This window comes from Ailuropoda melanoleuca, chromosome 2, assembly GCF_002007445.2.
Source record: "Ailuropoda melanoleuca isolate Jingjing chromosome 2, ASM200744v2, whole genome shotgun sequence".
Classification (NCBI taxonomy): Eukaryota; Metazoa; Chordata; class Mammalia; order Carnivora; family Ursidae; genus Ailuropoda; species Ailuropoda melanoleuca.
In genome coordinates, this window is record NC_048219.1 from 185097606 (window position 1) to 185123807 (window position 26202).

Sequence of the window (26202 nt, forward strand, 5' to 3'; positions counted from 1 at the left end):
GTCCTGGGGTTGAGCCTTAAGGTCAGGCTCCCTGCTCAGCGGGGAGCCTGCTTCTCCCTCTCCCTCTGAGTGCCCCTCTCCCCGCTTGTGCTCTCTCTCTCAAATAAATAAATAAAATCTTTAAAGAAAAATGTGGGTGAATGATGAGAAAGAAGCCAATAGGAGCAAAGCAGTAAATACTCTTCTCTCATTTGCTGTCACCTGCTTATGAAGTTGTTCTGGATAGTAAATACCAAGAAAATAAAGAGAGCACATTAAAGGGACTTCACCAGGAAGTATGCATAGCAATTTCAAGCATAAAATTGCACTAAAAAATAATTATATTCATAAAAGCACACTCAAGTTTCTCATTAAAAATTTAAAAATATTTTATTTGTAAGTTTTATACAAATTTAGTATTTATTATCTTTCACTTGGTAGTTTTATCATACTATATAATATAAAGAAAATATGATTTTCACCAAGGCCCACATAAAATGTCCCCCAAATCCCTCAAATTTATGCAGTGTGCTATGTCACTATGTTCATTTTCTAGATAAGACGCTGACATGGGGTCAAAAAGCCCTACGTATAGCTCAACAGTGTCTAAGGTGGAATTATCCAATTTGAAAGAATACATGAATAAATACCTCCACCCCAAAATGGTGGAAAACTTCAGAAGAACCAGAAAAACTGTGCTGATTTACATAAAGTCCATCTTTACAAAACTTTTTAAAAATAAAGAGTTCCACCACATCGACAACAAAAAAGTGAAACCACAAATCTGAAGACATAAAATAAACATAAGTGATCAAAAAAGACAGTTAAACTTCAAGCCGATGCCATCATTGTAATCACATGGTTAATCTGAGTAAATATTAGCTATTAAAAGCCCACTAATTCCTTCATGTACTAATCTTAGTTATTTCTTTTTAGTAATGGCTCTATTGAGGAATTGGTCAATTTTTTCTTCCGTTCTTGAAGTGGTCTTTTCTTGTTATTTTCCCCTAACTCTATCTGGCAAGATGAATCAAAGAGGACCTTTTTTTCCCTCAAAGAAGACATTTTTCCATCATGTTCTCTAAAGATCTACCTTTTAGGATCTTCTGGAGAAAGAATACAACAGCCAGCACACTCTTCTCACAGGAAAAGCACTAGGGGCTCCTAACCACTACAACAGGAATGATACCAGACCTCAAAACTAACATTGAAAATGCACAGATAGGACATCAGAAGTGGGACATCAAGACAGAGTATTATGAGCTATTTCCCTATAATGCCTGATCACATTTACTACCTGGTTATATAGAACTTTCATTTCAGGAATCACGAATGCAACATATTCACAATAATAATGGTCAGTAGCAAAATTTGGGGCATGAGGAAATAAAAAAGAAGAAAGAGCACCTACCATATAGGCTGTAATAATATTCAATTCTCTAAGTAAGTCTAATAAACAATAAGTCTTCAAATATAGTAGGCACACATTAAAACATATTTGAAGCAAAATCTTTCAAGCAACGAGTGTTTGGAAACTCAAAAATTATTAAAATCGTAGTAGTAATAATAATTACTGCTATTGGTATAAGTCTTCATTATACTATTTTTATAGAATGGGAAGTCATAGGCACTGTGTCTCCGGAAGTCTCAAATCCTTAATAAATACCTCAAGTTTGTAGGAAACACAGCCTTGTCGGAATGCCCTTGATGTTCAACTAAAAGGTAAAATTAAAACCTCAACTAGATAGCAGCTTCCAAGACATCAAAACCATTCAAGTCCCTTATTGTCTTTGGTTATTTTCTTTAATTCCAACCCTGAAAAAAAAAATGATTTCAGGCCACTAAAATCAGATACATTGTATCTGGATTGAAATTACATTTTACTAAGTATATTAAAAATGCTTAGCATTATGTAGGAACTCCGAACTCTTAATGTGATTTGGAATTATTACACAATTTAAAAAGCTAAACATTTAGGAAAGAATTATTGATAGAACATATATTTTACAGTCAAAATCATGGGTTATTACAATACAGTTTTCAGCTGTCAGTAGAGGATCAAATACAAGAAAAAACATATTGCAACACATTATTTAAATTAGCTTAAAAATATCACAAGGAGTTCAAACACTGCAAAACAAATATTCAGTCCACTGAGTCACAAAGCAGTTATTTTAATATCCAGGCTTCAATAAGTAGGTATATACAATATAATACAGATCTGTAATAATGATAAATATATTATGTTAAACAACTTTTTGCTAGTTAACAAAGAATCCCTTTTAGGTTATTTTTGGCATGATGCCGGGGCTCTGTCAAAGAACTGGACGCCAGGCATTGCTAATTTACAAGCTCCCAGCGCGTAGCACTTGGCTCTTCAAGTAGACGCACAGCTAAAACGCAGGCTTGTTCATATATTCTTCCATTGTCTGAAAGAGAACAATAAATTAGAACGATTTCCCCTTAAGTCACAGCCATTAGCAGAATGTGAAACCTCACTTTTTTTTTTTTTTTTTTTTGCGGTGACTGAACAGAAATTTCCGAAACATACATGGACATAAATCTTTCCATTCTGATCAAGAACGGTGGTTCAAAGTTTGAGGAAAAAATGGCATATGTATCCATATGGCTGGAACTAAATAACTTTCAACAGAGAAAAAGCTGAGCTTGATCATAAAAAGAATGATGGGTAAGAAAAACACTAGAGCAACAGCTGGCTGTATATCACTGTTGACTTCAGGTAAACGTGTCTACTGAAATGATCATAAAAACTACTTCCAAGCACATGTATTAGAGAAATCTCAATTGTATTTGTGTAACATATGTATCACTACAGATTCTTGGCAAAACATCTTTTTACACTTACTAGCAAAATAGAAAGGATGAACAGACTATGATTCTTAAGAATCTCTTCCATGTACCTCGAAATGGCTTTCCTCTGAAGTATGCAAACTTTCTGCATCCCCAACAGTTAGCAAGTTTGCTAACACGACACAAGACCATAATTTTTTCCAGCACGTTTAATTTACTTTATTTTATTTTATTATTATCTTTTATTTTTTTAAAGATTTTATCCATTTATTTGACAGAGACAGCCAGCGAGAGAGGGAACACAGGGGGAGTGGGAGAGGAAGAAGCAGGCTCCCAGTGGAGAAGCCTGATGTGGGGCTCGATCCCAGAACACCGGGATCACGCCCTGAGCCGAAGGCAGATGCTTAATGACTGTGCCACCCAGGTGCCCCTAATTTTTTTTTATTTTAATATTTTTTTAAAGATTTTATTTATTTGACAGAGAGAGAGACAGCCAGCAAGAGAGGGAACACAAGCAGGGGGAGTGGGAGAGGAAGAAGCAGGCTTCCAGCGGAGGAGCCTGATGTGGGGCTCGATCCCAGAATGCCGGGATCACCCCGAGCTGAATGCAGACGCTTAATGACTGAGCCACCCAGGCGCCCCTTCCAGCACTTTTTAAAAAAATGTTTGGACAGATTTGGAATTATAGTCAGAGTTAAAATATACAGTGATGTTGCAAGCCCTTTACCATGCAAGATAAATGGACTTTCTCTTGCATTCTTTCCTATTGTAAACATATATATTTGTGTAACACCGTGGCTCCTGGGTTGAATCAATAAGGAAGTTCAAGGGTGCAGCCTTGGGTAATGCCCCTGTCTCTTCCGTGTGAGCCACGGCCAGCTCAATCAGCAATGTGCAACCTGTTATTAGGCTTGAACCTCAGGGTGCGTGACTCACTTGCACCTGGCAGGGAAGACATTGATCAGCACGGGCCAAACAGAGCAAGGCCATGGCTAAGCAACATTGCTCAGAGGGTACTAGAGTGAGAAATCGGGTGTTCTAACTGGTTTTCACCAGCTCTGTTTAGAATTCCAGGGCGCCTCTGTTGAAATACTTGTGCTCAGTCATCCACACTTTCTTTTAAAGCTCTTACACCTCTTAGATGAGCACTGGCCTAGAGGAGCCCACACCCTAACACCTTTGCCCTGTGTCTTCTCTTACAGATGCTGCTGGCATCTTTAAAGTTAGCCGGGTATCACATTGGCCTGGGGCCCATGCCTATTTTGTGGCATCTAGAGTTTATACCATTAAAAAAGGAATACAAAGGGGCACCTGGGTGGCTCAGTCAGTTAAGTGTCTGACTCTTAATTTCGGCTCAGGTCATGACCACAGGGTTGTGAGATTCAGTCCTGCACTGAATCTCCATGCTGGGCATAGAGCCTACTTAAGATTCCCTCTGCTCCTCCCCCAACCCCAGCTTGCACTCTTTCTCTCTCATAAATAAATAAATAAATAAATAAATAAATAAATAAATAAATAAATAAAATACAAAGATACAAATACAAAATTGGGCATAAAGTTTACTTAGAATGAGAAAAGAAATAACATAATTTTTTTAAAAAGATTTATTTATTTGATAGAAGCAGGCTCCTACCGGAAGAGCCTGATGTGGGGCTCGATCCCAGAATGCTGGGATCACGCCCTGAGCTGAAGGCAGACGCTTAAGGACTGCGCCACCCAGGCACCCCAGAAATAACATAATTTTTAAAAAGATTTTATTTATTTATTTGAGAGAGAGAGAGAGGGAGGAGGGAGTGCAGAGAGAGAGGGAGAAGCAGACTCCCTGCTGAGCAGAGAGCCTGATGTGGGGCTCAATCCCAGGACCCTGAGAACAAGACCTGAGCCAAACAAAGGCAGACGCTTAACTGACTGAGCCACCCAGGTGCCCCCAGATGATAAATTAAAAAAAAAAAAAAAAGATTTTATTTATTTATTTGTCACAGAAAGAGAGCATGTGCACAAGCGAGGGGAGTGGCGGGCAGAGGGAGAAACAGGTTCCCCACCGAGCAGGGAGCAGGGAGCCCAACGCAGGACTCAACCTGAGCTGAAGGCAGACACTTAACCAACCGAGCCACACAGGCATCCCTCAGGTGATAAATTTTTCAAAGAGGACAAATATCACAAAATTTAGAACAATGCATATGGTTTTCATTCATTAAGTACCTGACACACTTTATAATATATCCATTGTACGGCTACATACACTTTGCAGTTAGCTAACCTACCTTTGCAAATCTGACCATGTAAGCCTGCAGCCTTGGAAGGGGCTTGGGCCAGCAAAAGGCTCTGAAATTGTCACTTTACTGGCTTCGTGGTTCATTGGCCTCTAGTTATGGGCCCTGATTCACACCACTGGCAAACTCCGCCTGCTAAAACACTGCACGGACTGCCCTTTCTGAGCCACGCTGTTCCCCAGATTACATAATAAGGTTCATATTTTCCTGAGCTTGCCACTTTCAATGTTGGAACAGACTTTTCAGGCTGACACACCCTAAAGAGCTCTCCCTGGCCCTTCACCGGAGGACCCAAATCTGTCCCTCAGGACCCCTTCTGTTCTCCATCCTGTACCCCCAAGTTTCTTGTGGACTCAGCACTGCACACGCTACAACGTTTTACGGCACTATGGCTTCGCTTAGCTGCCAACATAGGTTGTCCTTTTAAGGGTGACAATGTTGGGGTGCACCTAGACATTTCTCATGCATCCACACATACACAGGCGACGTATCCTATTGCGTGAGCTAATGAGGTACCATTTGGGACCCTCGCTCCTCACTCCGTGGTGAAACCTCTTCCGTCGGTCGCCCCTGCTGGTGATGCCAGGAATTGCAGCCCCCGGAGGTAAGGAGCACCATCTTCCCCTTTCAGCTTCTGTTCCCTTCTTCTCACTCTGCATCACTGTCCACAGGTTGTCACCCTCAAAATAAGGCATCTCCTAAAGTCACCCCAACCAATGAAACTGTTCTTTTCTTAATCTGTATTACTAACGTCAAGCCCCAGTACACTCAGAATAATCTTTGAGCATTTGGAAATTTAAAACTATGTATCTTCTTACTAAATACGTGAGGACAGCCTTTCTATTCTAAGAAACCTTTCTTAGGTAGGAGTCGGGGAAAGCTCCAGAGGCTACAAGCGCAAGCAATATTGCAAAGGCCTCCCTTAACCTTTAGTAGCTATAAGTAAGTGGTTAGGTTCAGAGGACAGGGAAAAAAGAAAGCAGTCATTTTTTTTTCTTTATGTAATTATATTCCTTGTGCCCCCTCATTCTAAACATTTCTGATCAGATAGACACAGTCCATTTTTCAACTAGCTCCCCAGTCACTGATTCATTGACTTAGCTGAAGTACCCAGAGCCCAAGAGAGCACTGATAACACTCTATTTGGCAGGTGCTGTGATTTCACCAAGAGAGATTTGGAGGGCAGTCATGCTCACTATGGGGATGCGGGGGCTAAATGGAGGGGCTCCCGAGGCCGACACATCCAGACCTTCCACTTGATCACCAGGGACGTGAACTACCAGTTAGCGTTTACTTGTGAAAGGGCTCTCTTGAAATCCGTGCTCCCCAGAGTTCTGTGGAACACACAACACCAGATGCATTGTGAGCTCTTTAAAACTGTTTCTTACAGAGGAAGAATTCAGAATAACCCAGGTGTGTCTTGGCCCCAATTCAAAAAGCTTTAATTACTGTGAGTGCCAAAGACCCTGCTGAAAGTCCCTTTCTCCTGTAAGGCTTAGACTCCATAGTCAGGGCCCAGAGGATAGCATTATAAATAACCCCTGGCATATTTTAAGAAAGGTTTTTCTGTGGAATTTCCAAACCACTGAGTTTTCAAGTACCTTGTAAAATTCCCTTCCTGTGGCATTTGGAGAGAGCCAAGTAAACAGCAGAAAGTTTAAATGCATTTCTGGAGGTGAGAACACCTTTGGAAAGAAATGCACCATCTCTTAAAAGGCACACGTAGACACTTGGGGGTACCGCTCCAACAGAGGTCTTCCTCAGGGTCCGTTCCCCTGAGGACCGGTTCCCCTGGATGGGCAGGAGCAAGTCATCGGTTCAGAGATGTGCCCAAAAAAGTGGCTGGGAACTCATGCTTGATGTTTTATTAATACAATCAGTATCTTCTTTCTCAAACGGCAGGAAGAATGGCTTAAATGCCAATTTTTAAGAGAGAGTTTATGATCCTCTGGGAACTCTTGACCTGGTACTATAAAACAGGCAGGTGGAAAGACCTAAGGATGCTGTGGGAAGAAGTCGCCAGAGGTGGCAGAGCTGGGACAGAGCTGGTGGGGTCACCTCATTAGGTAGGCCAAAGGTCAGAGGGGTGATATGCTCTTTCTCGGTGTCCTTGGGGGGAGGGAAGGGGGTGATGTAGGTGAGTCCCCTTAGTGGGTACAATGCCAATCTAGACTGCTTCTAAAAGACCCGCTGTATTTTATATAAATACCACAGAATCAGGAGTACATGGATGCTTCGGGGCCCATTTATACCTTGGCAAGCAAGCCGCAGTTTTCCCAATTTATTTATGCAAATAGGAGCACACATGCAGCCTCGCCGGGAGGTTCGAGAAATTTTAATTAAAATGATAAATGCCATCTTCAATAATAAAGTTCTAATATCCCTGGCAAATGAAATAACGACGTACTCCTATTCTCCTTTCCCAGGGTAGCACAGATATTTTAATGAAAATCTTTTTATACCTCTTGTAAAATTCTTGAAAAAAAAAAACAGCACCAAGCTTTTGATGCTTTTTTTGACAGTGAGGTATCCTCACTAAAAAAACTCAGCCAAACATAAAGAATAAAGATTCTGGAGTCCAACATCCTGCGCCCAGATCTCTATTCCACTTACTGACTGTGTGACATCAAGCAGGTTGTTTAACCTCTCTGTGTCTCAGTTTACTCAGCTTCAGAATGAAGGCAAAAATGCAACCCATCTCTTAATGTTATTGTGATAATTAAACGAGTTGATAGAGGTAAGTTGCTTAGAAACGGCACCCAGCACGGAAGAGGCACTCAGTATATGTCCACCAATATATCATCATCACCATTACCATCATCATCAACTTTCCCTTGGCACCAACACTGGGTACTGACCTCCTGCAACATATCAGAATCTTCAATGGCTTTGACAGCAGATTTTTTGGATGTTTCCTGAATTTCTCCGCCCATTATAAACTCATCAAGGATAAAATATGCCTTTTCGAAATTAAAGATAATATCCAGCTCACAGACCTGGGAGACAAAAACAAATGTTTTGATAAACTTGCAGGAATATCAGGGCAAACATATGTCAGTGTCTTGAGCTTCCCCAGCAGTTGCACCCATGTGGCATCCCAAAGATAAAACCATCAGATGGTATCGAAAGGACTGAGAAACAGAACAAGGGGATCCCAGGCCTCTAGCAAAAGTAAAACCACATTCCATTAAGCAGACCATATCCCTACATAATACTCCTTTATGTCACAACAAGAAATTTGAGACTTGGGACAGGAATCAGGCAGCAGGGGCTCCTATTTCCATCTGCACGAATGGAAGCCAGGTCCCACTGCAAGTCAGGCATGAGGACAGGGCCTCCTTCCTCCTGCTCTCCCGTCTGGAAATCTTGGCTCCTAGCTTTAGGACTCTCAGAAGCTCACTCTTCAGAGGCAAATTCGCTCAGCTGTGCTAATTTTTTCTCAAAATTATGTCACAAGCCAGTGGTTCTCAACTTCAGAGTGTATCTGAATCACCCAGAAGGCTCCTTAAGGGACACACTGCTTGGGCCCCAGCCCTGGAGTTTCCAATTCGGTGGGTCTGGGTAAGGCCTGAGGGTCTGAACTTCTAACAGGGTCCCAGGCAACGCTAACGATGCAGGTCTGGGGACCACACAGGGAGAACCACTGCCACAGACCAAAGCAGAGTCTGATAGATTTTGCTGTGTAGGTGAAGCAAGTAGCAAGAGCACCGCCCCTCATAATCCAAAGGGAGCTTGTTTCCAATTCCCGGACCGGACACCACTCAGGCACTCTCCTGATGTTTTCCTTCTCGCTGATTCCTCAACTCCCCAACACTTCCCTTTCCTGTTCCACATGCTCTGGAAGGTTTCCACCTGCAAGTTTTTAACACTTCCTCACCATTACCTCTCAGCAGCGCTGGATACCCTACAGCAATCTTTTTCCTGAAAATCCTCTTCTCCCTTACTCCCGGACTCTGGCAATGCCATTCAATGCCTGTTCCTGTCTTCCATCTCTGCTGAATCCTTCTCAGACTTGTTGGATGATTTCTCTCCCCACTCCTTGGCATTCGGTTAGGAAGTATTTATGGAGTGCTTGGGACCTCAGTCAGCATCACTGTGGTGTGTTGCTTCCATGCCAGTGACCCACCTTCTGCTTAAATGCTGGTGTTTCTCATGAAAGCCTCTTCTCTTCACCCCATGTATATTCTAGACAATCCCACAGATGCTCTACAGCTGTGTCTGGCAGGCAGATGTCTTAACAAACCTAGACTGTAGCCTTGATCTCCTTCTGGAGTGAGTCCGATATGTTCACCAGCTCTTTAGACAACTCGGCCTGGACATTCCTCTGTCCGAGCGAGTCACCAGGTGCCAAACTGAGGTTAAGCATATTCTTTTCCCTGTAGACCCTGTTTTCCTTCTCCGTAGCTGCAACCTTTACCTGTGACTCAATCAAATTCATCCCACGAGTCCATTTCTTTCCCCCTCCCTCTCATCTCCCCTCCCTCTTTCAGTCTCATCCCTCTCAGTCTGGTCACCAATTCTTATTGATTCTATCGTGTAAAAAAATCCCAACCCTTCCTGTCTTCTCCCTGTCCACCGCCGCTGCACAGGCCTGCAGGCTCTCTCATTAAGGCCACTGCAGTGACCGTCCCGGTGCTGTCCGTCCGCACCCGAGGCCAACGCCCGCTAACGCTCTGCTACCATGCCGATCTTGTTGCTCTCCTGTGTCAGGTTCAGGACGAAGCTTCCACTCCTCCACCTGGCATATAGGACTCCTGACCACCCAGTCTGGGCGGGCTCTCTGCTGCCTGTCTCAGCACTCACCCCACGCTACACTCACACTCCACTAACTCACCCAGTCCTTCTATGCCTTTACCCTTTGCCCATTCCAGCAATTCCTGGGATGACCCCAGATGTCCTTTTCCTTATTCTGCTGACAAAATGAAGCTCATTGCTCAAGGCCAAATTCAAAAGTTAGGGGCACAATGATTCCACCAAAGCCTCTTTTCCCCCCACTCAGATTTCACACCACTTGCTCTGTGTTCTCTGCCACATCTTGTAGGCACTAGTACACGCTGACTTACCAGTCTCTCCCCCAGCACTGTGAGCTCAGGCACAGACCTTAACCTATCAGTCATCTTGCTATCCGTGGTATTTAGCACATAACAGGACGCATACATGTCTGCAGGATAAATGAGTCGGTCACCGCTTAGGCCTTGTCTCTATAGTGCTGGGAATTAATGGCTTCCCAGATCAACAATTCTCTGATGCTACTGAGTGCTATAACTTTACGTAGAATGGATGTCAACATTTTAGCAAACTGTTCCATATATTTAGGATTTAGGTCAATGAACTTACAGACTCCACAAGGTAAACGGTTAGGTAAATACCGCTATCATAAATGGCCAGCTTAGAAAAACTCATCTAACTCATCTGCAAAGATCATGGTCTCCTCATTCGTTAGAAAGCAGCATCGAGTGGGTAAATCAACAAGTGGGTGTATATATCTGCAGCTACCTCCTTCCTCCCTCAACAGCCTGTCCATCTCTGCCTGTTGTGATGACATGGAAATTCCATGTAGAAGTTGGAAAGAATGAGATAGATTTCCATGGACAGCTGTGGAAAGAACTCCAAGATACATTTGTAAAGGGGAAAAAAAAAAAAAGTTGCAGAATAATATGCTTAATGCGATCCCATTTAATAATAAAACTATACATCTAGAAGGACATGTAAAAAAATATGCAATTTTAAATAATACGGATAAACAAAAAGAAAGCACAATAGATCAGACATCCATGCTCATTAGAGAAGGTATGAGAAGCAAGCAGTTACCAGAGGTCAGAAGAGGCGGGAAGTCAGGAGTTACAGTAGCAAGAGCTGAGGAACCTCAGGGTTCAAGGCAGGCGTAGACCAGGAATCCGAGAGAGACAGGAGCCTCATTGGGAGAAACCAGCAATCAGAATCCTGCAAGGTGAACCTGGCAGATACTAGTGCAAGTTCTCTATTCTCTAGGACTATCTGAAACCTCACTTTCAGAGTGGCAACCTGCAGGGCTGGCCAGCAGCCATGGGGCAAGTAATTTACCGCATCTAGTTTCAAGGGATGGGAATAAAGTAACATGGCATGCAAAGCCAGATACATACACACACACACACACACACACACACACACACACACACAGAGGCAACTTGGATATACAATTACTATCTCTAGAGCATAAGGAAACAGACACGCAAATTTATTGGAATTATAGAGAGTGTTACAAATAAACAACTCTTTCATATATAGCAACTCCAAAAGGCTACTTCTATGGTTATTCTTGGAGGGTAACCCCACGGGGCTACTGTATCTGCAAGTAAGAGCAGGAAACATCTCTCAAAGCACCTTAGACCAAATGCAGACCAATTACTCAAAAACTTGTGAGTCCACCTCCAGGGTACTGTCCCAGTCTATCAGGAATATGCCCTTGATGCTCAAATGACCGCATTTCATCTAATTATGCAAAAACGAATGGTTTCCATGTTTATAAACACATGAGCCTGTTAATTTTTTTTTCTCATTTCTTGTGTATCTGTATTCTGGAAGAAAGCTTATAAAAGGCAGAAACGGTAATAATTTAATTGTACCCTTGATCTCTTAGCCTATGCTTTACCATAATTTGGCCTGAGGGTCTACTCTTACAGCACAACACGAGGCAGAAGATTATTTCTGGCATTTCAATAACTAAAGACTTTTGGATAGAGTCTAAGAACCTTCTCTTACTAAATGCTGTTCTAAAGTAAATACAAAAAGTTTAAATTATATGCCGTAAATGTATAAAACCATACACACAATAATTGCAATTTAAGGTACAATGATACAGCAACTGGCAGCTTGTAAAGTATTGTTAATTACACTGTCTCTTCGATCCTCACAACAGTCCCATGAGATCAGCAAAGTAAATATTTCTATTAACCTTTTTGAGTGTTATTTTTCTTATATGTAAATTAGAGATCTATCCTGAGCCAAAATCATGGGTGTGGTTAAGTGAGTGAGTGGGCACCAGGACCCAGCAGAACTCAGAGTCCTTCTCCCAGAAATCTCCCTAAATCAAGACCAAATGTCTCTGGGACAGCAACACCCATACCCTCTGAGCACATCTGTAAAAACTCACACTACAGGCTGTAATGGGAAAATATGGCAGGTGGCTAAATCCTCAGAATTTTATCTACTGGGAGACTCTGGGGCATTTCCTCTTAGCCTCCATAAATTGGGGTTAATGCTGTTTACTGAAGATAGAAAGATTACCTAGTTAATCCTTGTAAATCTCCCTGGAATTAAAAAAAATGCTCAAAAATACATAAATTAGTAGCCAGAGATTTTTATTTATCTGTCATAGGAAGGTAATATTTTTCCAGTGTTATAAGAGAAGCTCGGTACAAAGTTTTCTCTTCGATAATATTAAGGGCAGAATTCCAGGAAACCTTCAGGATTAACACAAGAGGAAAAGAAAGCCAAAGAGAAATATATTATTCCTGAGATGATGTCAATGAGAATCAGTACCGGTAGGCTTTGCTCATCACAGTTAATTAATTAGAACTGAACACCTACTGGGCAGATAGCCTTGAATTGCTCTTAGCTGCTCTTAGCTTAATAAAAGATTCATTGAATTTTTTAGTGAATTAAATTTTGGTCCATGGCAAAGACAGAGCTTCTCAAGGTATGCCAAAATAGGATGAAAAATTAATGTTAGAGAAATAGGAATTCATTCTGATTCTCCTTGTATCTTAACTGGGCTCAGCATTGGTGAAGGTGATTCGGATTCTCTTAAGAAAGCAATGTGTTCTGAAATACTTAAAATTTGGTCAGATAAGATTGAGATCAAAATTTAACCCCCATTCACATTATCACAGTCAGGGAAATCTAGGAAAACACAACAGGTCAAACCAGAGTGCAGAAATTAGGGGCAGAAGGCAGGTCCGGGGAGAGCCTGGGCCTCAGGAAAACACCTCAGTCCTTTCTTTACAAAAGGCCAAGTTTGCAGTGGATTTCAAAATATCAGGCTTCCTTTGAATAATAGAAAGTATAAAATTAAATAATCTCACGTTCAAAAACATGCAATTATATACTTGCAAATCTCTCTTTAAAAAATGAAAATAAACATGGGGAGCTAAGAGAAAGAGAAAGAAAAATGGTCTGGCTGTCTTACTCTGTATACTGACCAACGACCTAAATCTCTAAAGCAACATTTAAGGTCATCTTCTAACATCATTTATGAAGGGAAATGAAGGGGAATAAAAAGGATGAAGGGAGGGAGGGAGAGAAAATTCTTTCAAAAACCTTTCATGTACTCACCCTTGTGAAAATTGTTGCAAGTAATCTGATAAAACCCTGGCCAATACAGCAAATGCTACTCATTCCATTGACCAGAGCACAGAAAGTCTTGCAGAAGCAAACTCTCCCAAGAACACTTAATAGAAATCCTCAGTGAGCCAGGGAACAGGGAAGGGAGCATTACTGAGAGAAAATATATCCCAAATCCAATGGTTTATTTCTTAAGACTGTGAACTGGATGGCATGTTTCTGGAACACTTCCTAAAATCTGGCCCAGAGTTGCTCACAAGTGCTGAAAAATCAAACATGACTTTTCCCAGGTCATGACCTCAGGAGACTTGCAGTTTGGTGGTCATACAAACCTTGCACAAGTTCAGGATAGTACCAGGCTGTTCCATGTGGTTGGAGCACTGAGCACGTCAGGGATAAAAAGAGAGAACAGCGAGAAGGTTGGAGAAGTGGTCTGGGGCTGATGTTTAGAAAGCTTAAATGCCAGGCTAAGAGGTTGGGCTTTTATACATTATAGATGGTGGAAAGTGACTGAGGATGGCTGTCACCTGGATCCACGCATTACAAGGACAACCAACCGTAACTACCAAGCCAGGAAAGGGAAGCAGAGACGAGCCCAGAGGCACAAAGGGCCAGAGGTGAGGTTTCAAAGAAAAGCAAAACTGCAATCCCAAGTAAACCTGTACTAGTGGGAGTGGAAGGAAAGAGAAGGATTGCAGTCCCACCTGAATAGACAAAGGCAGCCTTTAGCAAAGGATGGGGGAAGAAGAAAGAACGATGCATTGAAGGATCCTGGGACATAATAAGCTCAATCACAAGACAGAACAGGTTTGCAGAACATATTTTAGTTCTTGACATGTTATGATGGAGACGGCTGGGAGAAGCCCAGAGAAGACAGTCCTCAGCAGAGGGAAAGAGAGGCATCTGGTCATGGATTCCAGGACATGAAGGCAGCAAGACACACAAGGAGAGTAGAAAGGGCAGGGGAAGGAAGAGAGCTCAGGGCAGAAACCAAGCAGGGGTCTTTAGAAACAGGATGACAATCAGCAGAACTCAGGGTTGTGGCAAAAAAAGAACGGGGAACAGTGATGAGCAAGGATCGGGTGTTGCAGAGAGGAGAGGCAGGGGAAGACTGAAGAAGCATCACTGGTGTTGGCCGTTAGGAAGGGGCCAGTGGTAACTTTATGATTTCCTGGGAGCCATAAAGGTAGAACCCAAGCTGTAAGAGTGAATGAATTCTAAGGAGGGGGGCACCTCAGACAGGATATTACTTGGCAGTAAATGCATGGAGGTTAAACAGAAATAGGAAAGGAGAAAGGATTGGGGTTTCCTTGTTCATGCGCTTGGCATTTTTTTACATATAAATAATATTAGAGAACACTTGGAGCTTAGTAAAAGAAGCCAGAGAGGGGATTAAAAAGTCACAATAGAAGAGAAATGACAGGCGATGAAGAATGAGGAAGAAAACATCAAGGAACCCTTCACAATTAAATTCTTGTTGGTTGAATGAGGTCTCTAGGGGGTTTGCGGTCTGAAGACAGAGAGACACCGCCTGCCTCTTGAAAGCTTTGGATCCTTTGTTTACAAAGAACCACGGGAAGTGGGAGAATGCCTTGTATTTTGATTCTTATGCAAATGAAGTTCATATGTTAAACTTGAGAGAGATAAGGCATGTGATAAAGACAGAACTGACCTAAGAGCTGAAACAGGGACTAATTCCAAATAGACCAGAACAGCACTTACATTTCCAAAGTATTTGTCCAGCAACTCCACATAACGATGTACGACCTCCAGTGTCAAGAGCTCATTGTCCTGATTTTCTACTGCACAGCAAAAATATAAACTAGCATACCTTGAAAGGAAAAAAAACAAAGAAAGAAAAGTAAAATACGATGACACATCCAATAACCTCAAGTTGGTGTTTTCTGCGGTGAATATGCGAAGTTCCCTCTTCTCCAGAGACTCTCTGGAGTCCCAACCAAGTCCCAGTCCCCACCCAAATCCAAGAAAGTAGTCATCATTCATCACATCCAATAGCTTCCCAGTATGTGAAAGAGAATATATAAAAGTAGGGTGGCCATTGGGTTATTTCTGTCAATTATATGAAAGATTCTCAACATCATTTTACCCTGAGGAACGATAATCAGGGAGACAGAGTCCTTGGCACACAGTAATGGCGGTGTCTGCTCATGCCCCTCCCCCGCTTATGAACCATCCTTTCGAAACTTCAAACCCCCCACCCAGGCTCTCACCTCACACGGTGCTGCACTCCTTCTATACGTGACCCACCCTCAGCCCATCCAGTCCATCCTCCTGTGTCTTTCTTTTGCCTCAAATCCTCTTCCCCACCCCCATCTGTGTGGTTAACGCCGACTTCCCCCTTAGCTCTGAGCTTGGATGTCATTTCCTCTGGGAAATCTCTAGCCTCGCAGACTGGACTGGACACCCTGCTCTGCACGCCTGTGCCCCCGCCATCAGAGCGGTTAGTGCTCTTCATTGCCCATTTCATGGGCTCTGTCTGCCCCACGAGGTCACTGGCTTCCCAAAGGCAGGTGCTGAGTCTGCCTTGCTCACCATCATGTACCCAGGCGCTGCAAATATCTGTTGAGAGAACCGCTAAAGCCTATACTGTATACAGTGGTTTAAATCACAAATGAACTCAAAGTTTTAAAAAGCCAGCAGGCAGAGAGTAGGGACAAGCTTCTTGTTGACAAGAGCTTCCTGGGACTTTGCCTCACTGTCCCTGGGATGCTTATTAAAAAGCGGCCTTCACTGACATCTCTCCGGATGTTAGTACTGAAAGCTTTAACCTTGGACCCGGCAGAAACAGCTTTGCCCGGGCACTTCCTGGTAATTTACTCCATTAAATATAGCCTGCCAAGTTGCCTGTTTTTGTCTTTCAGGTTTTATAAACACCCTTTGCAAGAGCCTTCCTAATGTGCATTTTCCTTCTGGGAGTGGCAGGAGGATGGTGAATGCAGGGTCAGGTCAACTGGGTTCTGGTCCTGGCTTAGACATCAATTATTTGAGCCTTCACGGGCAAAATTGCTTTACCTCTTAGGGCCTCAGTTTCCTTATCCATAAACTGAGGTTGCTTGCCAGTATGGTCTTACTATGGCAAGCAGGTGCAATAACAAGAGGATATATAGGTTTTAAAGCCAGAAGAAGGGGCGCCTGGGTGGCTCAATTGGTTAAGCGTCTGCCTTCAGCTCAGGTCATGATCCCAGGGTCCTGGGATCAAGTCCCAAGTCGGGCTCCCGGCTCCACATGGAGTCTGCTTCTCCCTCTCCCTCTCCCTCTTCCCCTCCCCACCCCCGCTCACGTGCTCTTTCTCAAATAAATAAATAAAATCTTTAAAAAAATATAAAGCCAGAAGGATATGCCTTTGAATCCTGGCTCTCCCAACTGCCATTTAGTTCCTGTGACTGAAGACTAATTACTTGGAGATTCTCTGTGGCTCAGTTTCCTCTGCAAATATGAGTAATAATGGCAAAAATAAAAGCTGCCCTTCTCTCTAGCATCTTAACCTGCATTTTTCTCCCCATAGCATTTATTACTAATGGGTAAGGTTTTGCTTGCCTAACCAATGAGTACACTTGGTAAGAGCACTCTTCTGTCTTGTTTGTTACAGCATCCACGGCCATTAGAAGCGCTGGAAAGGTAATAGGTGCCCAGAAGCTATTTCTTGAATGCATCTGTACATTACCCACACGTAGATTACACCCCTAGAATCCATCCCGGCACATGGAAAGCCTTTCAATAAATGACAGTTCTTTTTTGTTAATCTATTGGTACAAATATTTGGGCTCCAGACTCCAAACATTTCAGTAAGTGATGCAATTAGTGTGTAATCGAAAATGTTCCAGATTGAACAATCCAAAGCAATAATGAGAAAGGCAGTTCTCATAAAGTTACTCACACCTTTTATAAACAAGTTTTAGCTCCTTCCAGTCAACAAAACTGCTTGTCCTCTGACCACGAGAGAGAATAATCTGAACAATTTCCCGGGTGATCTTTTTCCTCTCTTTGTCAGGGAGAGTTGTGTACCATTTCTGCAGCCGTAATTTCCCCTGTCGACTGAAAAGCAATATGAAATGTATCTAGAACAAATAAAGGACAGAGAAAAATAGAACTTGATCAGCTAAATCATTCTACATTGACACTGGAAATTAAATGGCAGGGTTTACAAATGATAATAATTCTGAACAAATGAAAAAATTCTCACCAGCATGAAAACTATCTTATCTGAAAATTACATTTAACCCATCCGAGAATGAAGAAATGTGTGCATCACAAACAGGGCTTATTGATATTAGAGGGAAAGATAAGAGTTGAAAACATTATTCCTTTTTGGAGTCACAAATTTATATAGGCAGAAAAATATAGACAGGAAGTACGTAACTCTTTTGAGAAAACAGTAAAATCTTCCTTCACAAGGCAAAAATAAAGTGTGGAAATAAGAGTGGAAGAGTTCACTTTAAAAATTACATCCCAGTTCCATATCAAAACTATGGTAAAAATTACATCCCAGTTCCATATCAAAACTATGGCAACATAATGATAATAGAGGGGGAAGAAAGGAGAGAAGGGAAGGAAAGGAAGATAAAACACTAGGAAAGGGTGAGAAAGCAAGAAAGGGACTACATTCTCAGTCTTTTTTTAAATGAAAATTGTATATATTGAAGGCATACAACAGAGTGATCTGATATACATCTCTCTAGTGGAGAGATTACTGTAATCAAGCTAATTAACATCTCATCTCCTCACACGGTTACCATTGTGTGTGTGTGTGATGACAGCCCTTGAAATCTACTCCCTTAGTAAATTTCCAGTATTCAATCCACTATTATTAACTATAGTCATCATCATGAACAGCAGAACTCTAGACTTACTCATCTTGTAACCGCAACTTTGAGCTCTTCAACAAGTATCTTCTCATTTCTCCCACCTCCCCACTCCTGATAATCATGGTTCTACTCTATATGCCTCTATGACTTTTAGCTTTTTAGATTCCACATATAAGTGAGATCATGCAGTATTTGTCTTTCTGTGCCTGGCTTATTTCATCAAGCGTGATGTCGTCTAGGTTTATCCATGATATCACCAATGACAGGATTTCTTTCTTTTTTATAACTGAAAGTATTACATTACACACACACACACACAAAACACACACATATATACCACCTTTTCTTTATTCATTCATCTATCAATGGACACTTAGGTTAATTTTGTATCTTGGTTATTATGCATAATGCTGCAATGAACTTGCAAGTGCAGACATCTCTTCCAAATTCAGTAGGGGTTAAGTGTGTCATGGAGGGGAGAATGATATACACTAGAAGCCAAAATAATTAAAACTCTAAAATACTTTTTTTTAAAGATTTTATTTATTTGTTTGAGAAAGAGAGAGAGAGAGAGCACAAGGGGGAGTGGAGAGGAAGAGGGAGACGCAGACTCCCCACTGAGCAGGGAGCCCCAGAACACAGGACTGGATTCCAGGACTCCGGAATCATGACCTGAGCTGAAGGCAGATGTTTAACCAACTGAGCCACCCAGGCACCCCTTTAAAAACATTTTTAAATAAAATATTCACCTCCCTTTACTGAAGAGGTTTGGCTCTGAATATCAGGGCATAAGTCATAAAAACTCACTAGGTGGTGACATCTGAGGACCAAAAGCAACCAGGCTCTTTCCTCAGAGCTCCTCCTACCTCCAACCTATAGAATTTGAGGTCTTCTTAATAAGGTTATGTTCTGTTTTAGAAAGAAAACATCTCTTAGAACAAGGACTTGAGGACCAAGACATCACAAGTGAGGAGAAAGCAAGCGTGAAAGCTCATCCAGCAACTTTAAGAAACATCACCCTCAGTCTGGAATTTTAAATATCTGCTGAGAACACAGCATTTTCTAATATACCCATTTCACTCTCAGCACAGGTATAAATAATTCAGTAAGGGAACACCGTCACTGCTTTCTAAGAATTAAATTGAGAAAGGTATTTCTACTTCCAAGAAGAGATCATCCTAAAAGTGACATGCTAAAAGTTCAAGGTGGAAAAATAAAAGAAAATAAAAGTATAAGGTGGAATGGTGATAGAACCATAAAACCTCAGGATCTTGAGAACAAGGCTCAGCTTTAGATCGTCACCAATGGATAAGTCTATTCAGTCCAATGTCTAGCACATGGTCAGACTTTCGTTAGAGAAATGAAATCCACCCATTTTCTTAGTGTTCACTTTGCATTTCCTCTCAGAAAATGTTTTTCTTCCCATCTAACCTAAAACTCTTCTGTTATAGTCTAAACCAGTTTTCCTTGATTTTATCTACAGAGTATGTTAAAAGACAGGCTATCACCACCCCCGGAGTGATAACTCTACACATATATGAAGACAGCCTTTTAGGCTACCATGAATCGTTTTCTTTCCAAGAGAAATAACCCTGGTTTCATGTTGCCTTCTTATTGGTTCTATTTCCAGATCTCAAAATCATCCTTGTGATTCCTCCCAGATTTCTCCACAGGCTAAGTGTTACTTTTAATTGAGGGCATTCCGATCAATACCCAAAGTTCCAGTGAGAGGCTGGAACTGGGGGTAAGTTTCATCGTAGATTACTTTCTAGTCCTTCTACCTTGCCACATTCTCTCGAGATCAGGCGCCTCCCTTCTTAAATGTGGATCAACAATGTAGGACCATGAACAAACAGCAACTCTTTATTCTAACAATGAGTTCAAAGAGAAAGGATGATCGGGAACATGATACACACATCTGTAAAGCCCACATAAAATAGAGAAATATGTTCTAAATTCAAAAGAAGCACCAAATTGATTCACATTTATCCCATAATTGCCTTGCATAAGACAGTGTTGAGAGATCTAGCCCTCTCAAGTTCGCTCTGAGACAGAACATGGCTTGTGTTTGTGGAGTCTGGTGTCTGTCACGCCTTCAGAGTTAACGGTGTGGCTTGAGAGAGCCAGCAGAATGAATCGTAGTGACTCACAAGAGTTCATCACCTCCGGCAATTAATTGTATCCAATGTATCAGTTTAGTCATTCAAGGCATATTTGAATAATGTGTTTCAAGAGGTTAATCAAACACCCTTATTGATTAGCATTAGCTTGAGAGTAGGAGAAAAGCAATTGGAAGGGTTTTTTCAATATTTACAAAGAGCCAACTTACATTCAAGTGATGTCATAAACAAACTTCATCTGACTTCAGAAAATAACACCCAGACCTTCCCCTTCCATAGTACTGCTAAGACAAGAGGAGTTGTGGAGAGGCGAACTGATAATAGCCTTCTGGAAAATGCTAACTCCAAAAATAACCATAAAATCCAAAGTAGTGTGTTGAGCAAGGCTGACTTCTTATTTAGCCCAAATGCTTTGGCTTCAGGTGGACACTTAGCTTCACCAAGATCTCTCATTCCTATTCCAGAAGCCCTTCTGAGGGGTCTGGTTCTGTACCAGATGATCCTTTAAACCTAAACACATCCGGTTAATCCAAGCATTCTTTGATCTCACAGTGTCCACTAGTGTAATCCTTGACCTAATTGGGTATAGCCCAGATTTGCCACTTTCACCCAGAATGCAAACCACTCTGGTCATTTTCGTAAATTTTATTTCTGAAGCATGTCCAGGGAGGTACCCTTAGGCCTTTGCAGAAAGCACAAAGCAGACCAATGCCAATCTACTTAGCCTGCTGCTTTGAACCAATGTTAGCATCCTCCTTCTCATTAAAGATAAAAGGTGAAAACATCCAGGAGCAGCTTTGGTTCTTAATGTTTGCAAATCTCTCTGCCCCGAGTCGGGAGTAGTCGACCCACAACTAGCTTCCAAGAAGAGAGGTATCCAGGAACCTTTTCCGCCTCACGAACCCCACCTATTCAGGCCTGGCTTGTATTTCAGGATCTGAGCTGCAAATATAAACCCACAGAATATGTTCCTTTCCTCCAATTCCATCCACTTGACAGGCCCTTCCTCTGGCACCCTGTAACCCATGAAACATCACTTAAACAACACTATTCCTAGAGTCCTCACCTCCTTAGCCCCTTTTCCAACTTCAGCAGCCACTCTACAAACTCCCAACCCAGATCCCAACCCAGATCAGCCCAGCCACTCTCATCTCTGATTCTCTATTGACGCATCAGCACCCCTGAGAAAAATCGCAGAGGCCTTCACAGATTGGTACTGCTTTAGGGGTGTGAGGTCCAGCTCAGTGAAATCTCCAGTGTTACTAGGAAACTCTCCATCTACCTCTCCACGTAAAAGGTTGCTAAGCAACTCCCCCTTCTATTCCCCACAGGGCTTATTGCAAGTCACTGCCAAGCCCTCCTATTCCTTACCTCCATCCCTTACTCCCTGACCCTGGGAAGATAAAAGTCAAGAGGATAAAAATCATTACACAGGATTTCCTTAGCTCCTCCCACACCTGTACACACCCATGTGCACAAACTGTCACCCATCCCCACCCCCACCAACGTACTTTCTCCCTATGTCAGAGAACACACTACCATCGTCTCTCCTGGCTGTCCACCCTCACTTGTCTTCGGGAATGTAGTTTCAGCATTTTGACACTGCCCCCCCCCTTCTGAGACTCCTTACATGTAGATACTGGGTAACTCTAAGTCTCTCCCATGTTTAAAAAACAACAGTCCTCTCTAGAATCCCAACTTTGACTCTGCCATCAGTGTCAAGAGTCCAAAAAGCGCCATACCTTTTGATCCAACAAGACTACTGTTTAAATCTGTATGAAAGATGTGCCTTAAAATGCAGATAAACAGGCGTTAATGCTTACTGTAGTTCTTTATAGTAACAAACAATAAAACTGTAAACTACCTAAATTACCAATAGAGAAATTTTTAAATGCTATTTATTAAATGATTTCAATAAGTGAGAAGGCCTACAGTATAACGTTACATTAAAAAATATATAAAAAGGTACATGGAGTATTACAGCAACAATTTAAAACTATACCTACATAGACATTATATAAAGGAAAGACATGAAATTGTTCATAGTGTTTATCTTGGAAGAGTGGAATTATAAATGTTATTTTCTTCTTTGTACTCGCCTGGAATTTCCCAAATTCATATGCATGATTTTATAATTAGAAAAAAATGCTAAATGAAAAGAATGTTAGCAAGTTCAATAAAAATCGGTCAGCATTCTATCCGAAGATCAAATACTAAGTAAATGTCAAAGTGCTTTCAACAAATAAAACTATACCTCAAGGAGATTGCCCACTACTCGCTACTCAAGAGATCCTGCAGACAGACAAAGGCCCCCTTACCCCTCAGGAGCTCATAGCAGGTGTCCTGGCCATGGGACTATGCCTGCATAAGGACAAGGAGGGTAGGGAAAGAATATGCAAAAATGGTCATTGTTGCCCTGCTAAGATGGGGCCCTGGTAGTTATTTTTCTGTAATTTCAAAATAATGCTATTTAATTCTGGCAACGAAGTAAAGACAGGGAGAATGAGCAAAAGCATGAACTAATAGTTTAGGCTTTATTCACATTAACCAGAGCATTGTTTTTATAACAGGCTGACAAACTCAGTGCATCACAATCAGCATATTTTTAATAAAAAAGGACAGAACAGAATATAGCAGAGCTATCATGTATATTAAGGGTGTGTGTTTCAAGAAACTTGTTCCTATAGCACATACTTACACTGGGCAGTAGCATAAAGTGCATTTCTTGCTATTGGTTGTGGCTACAAGAAGGAGAGGAGGGAGATGAGGATATGGGAAAGAAGTCAAGGACAACGATACTGAGCCTAGTGAAGAGGTCATCCACAACGAGGTAAAGAAGCAGGGAAAAAATACGTTTATGCAAAGCTAGTCTGTAGGGAAATGTTAACAGAAAAAAGCAGCTCTTTATCCAGTATTAATATTGAAGCTTTTAGAGAATGCCAGGGACCAGAAAGACTACTCCCATTAACATAACTGTTTCCCCAGTATGAGAAGCCACCACTTGGAATGATCTCCAGGTGTAGCAAACCATGACATCGTCAACAGGGAGAAAGCCAACTTTTAGGAAGGGCGACATCAGGCCAAATAACTAAGTCTGCTTGTGAAAAATAGAAAGATTCTCTCTTCGGAGTAGGAATGAGCTCACACTTCTTCTTCTCTATGCAGACAAACTAAAGAAGCAAGTGAAATGGAGGAAAATGCCTCACTCTGTCATGGGTGTGACAATGCCCTTAGAACAAATAGGGGGAAAATACACCGCTGGATGCAGTTCAGAAAGCAAGGACAAAAGAAACTCCCAAACACCCTTCTCAATCCACACGTTTCTCCAGAATCATGTCCAGTTCTATTCTTTGCTTATAACAGGGACTCAATAAATATTGGCGGGACTGTTGAATTTTGAGAAATGGCACCGAGCCCTGTAATAACAATCCAGCAGAGAACTGGGTTTTCTATAAGGCTCAGAGAACATCATGGTTTTTCTTGAGATGACCTTTTAAAAACCTGGGGTTTTATTGGGCATCATAAGTTTACAAGTGGAATTACATTTCTCTAGATGCAATAGATGAGTTCAGCACTTGGATCCCAGATCTTCCGGCAGCTTACCCTGACTGGTTTAACAGTCCTCTGGCCCACAAACGGTGAGATGCAGCTACTGTTCTAGAATCAATTACAAAAGTGTTACATACAACTGGTCTGGGCACTCATTCCTTCAGGGCTACACAGTTTGTACTTGTAGGTAGGGATGAACACTTAAACAATCACAGTTTTCCTCCTCCCTCTAAGCCTGCTTTCAAACCTGCAAGACCATCCCTCCATGGCTGCTGCCTCTCCAGCATCTGAGAGGCTTCTGGAAGGTGAAGAGGGGTAGCCACCGCTTCTTTACCAGCCCGATGTATTTCCCTGCTTATGGGGCTACAGCCATAGAGAGCTCGCTCTTCCACAAGCCAAGCTATCTTCCCTCTACAAAGGCCATTTGCTTAAGTCTTTAGGGAGATTCTCTATTTATAGATTTTTACCAGCCTGCCCTGAGTGGAAATAAGATTTGCTGGATGATACTTTCACAAAAGTCATTTACATAACTTTTTAGGATGAAGGTTCACTGACAATCTGTCAGTCCTCTAGCTTAGTGACCCTTTGAAACAAACCTGTCACACGCCAGACATTAGAATTATACTTCTTCAAAACTTGTTACACGCCACCCAACCAGAGCTGTGTATCTCAACCACTGTTTCAGATTACGTCCAGGGTATGCTATGCCCTCACCATCGGCGAACCCCAATTTGGTTAAGGGAAGGTATCACCAGGCCGGGCCTTGGGGGGATGCGACATCCCACACAGAGCCCAGCACAGAGTAAGCGCTCAATAAATGTCTGCAGTTGCGAATCCGTCACCCGGGAGTCCGCCCGCTTACATTGCCGATCATCTTCCCTGAGCTACACATTCTCTGCTTCCTCCTTTGGAACCTCCGGCACTCCATCTATTTTCCCTCACCGCTTCCCACACTGGGACGGAAAGAGTCTCTGACAAGCATTCCGCAGGGACACAGAGAGGCATTCTGTTGATTCTTTGGGTAATCATAAACCATCCAGTTTCTGGCCGACTTACTTGCTACCTACTCTCCTTACTTGCTACCTACTCTCCTCGGTTACCATCCCAACCCTCAAATAATGAGTTTGCCCCAAAGGCAAGTCCAAACTTGCTGATAAGTCATTCAGAGCCCCTTCCTTTCTTTTGACTGCTGACCTGAGGCTTCTGGTTGTGTATCTATTAATTCTCTCCAAGTGCTCGATCAGGCGTTTACTTCAGGCTTCCCTGTTTTTTTCACCTATGTGTGTCTGAGCCTCCAGTTTCCTTTTCCACAACTGAGTAACGGCAGTTCATGCATTAACTCTTAGCGTTTGCCTTCTCTCTCTCCCCACCAGGGTGGCAAGAGTTAGCAGGAACCATGGGGCAGGTGTGGCCCTCAACCAGCCATCGGCTCCCCCCTCCAGGCCCTGTGTCCTCCCCTATGAAACCAGGAGAGCGGGGTCCCATACTCAAATACCTTTCACGGGCTGGGCACAGAGGCAGGTAAACCTTTCAAATCAAGGTAAAAGTTCAGGGTAATATAATAGGAGGTAAAAGAAACACGGAGAAACTGGAAATCGCAGGTCCTGACTAAAGGAACAGGCACAACTCAGCCACACTAAGGTACTGCCAGGAAAAAAAATATCAGCCAGTATTGCTGGGTCTTCAGATTGTTTTTTTTTCCAAAAGAAGCCTAAAATCTGGATGATTATGTAAAATATTGGGGTGATTTTAAGGTTGGCAATTAATATTAACAATAATACTAACAAAATAGTATTCAAGCTAAGCAAAGCACGCTGTGATGGCTGTGGTCTCGAAGTGCATTTGGGCTGCAGGCCTCACGTGACACTGCTGAGTTAGGGGGACAGCTGAAGCCCCCTATTGTATTAACGTCATTTTGTAGCATTTGGGCACGCAGTGGCTTTCCTCTTCTTGTGATTTCTCAATCTATCTGTTTGAGGAAGCAGCCCTGACCTGAGAACCTTGCTTCCACATCTCAGCCCCATATTACTGTCAAATCCATTGTCAGTCAGAGTCTCCTATTCACTTAATTCATCAAATTGTATAGGTTTCTTTTCCTCAAGGTTTCCAGCTGTGGTTTCTGTTTCTACAATAAAAGAAGATAATATTAAATGGAAAGTAAAATCCACGCCATCTCAGAATCTCATTTTTGGCTCATTGTGTCAGCCTTTTTCCTGAAAATATACTGAAAAGCAGCTCCATCAGCCAACATCTTTCCATTCTTTTCCTGATCCTTGCACACCATCTGGTGGCAGAACAGTCTGCTTAGAACAAGTGAAATGC

General features: G+C 42.2%; 1 protein-coding gene across 1 annotated transcript in view; it reads right to left on the reverse strand.

Moving 5' to 3' along the window:
• Window positions 1-350: 350 nt before the first annotated feature.
• AP1S3 (adaptor related protein complex 1 subunit sigma 3) overlaps window positions 351-26202 on the reverse strand; it is a 52577-nt gene continuing 26725 nt past the window's right edge. Inside the window, exons 2-5 of the mRNA XM_034655267.1 lie at window positions 17286-17464; window positions 15108-15216; window positions 7922-8059; window positions 351-2408 (exon numbers count right to left, since the gene is read on the reverse strand). Of these exons, the coding sequence (XP_034511158.1) occupies window positions 2373-2408; window positions 7922-8059; window positions 15108-15216; window positions 17286-17464 (462 nt within the window). The 3' untranslated portion in view covers window positions 351-2372. The remainder of the gene's footprint in view (window positions 2409-7921; window positions 8060-15107; window positions 15217-17285; window positions 17465-26202) is intronic.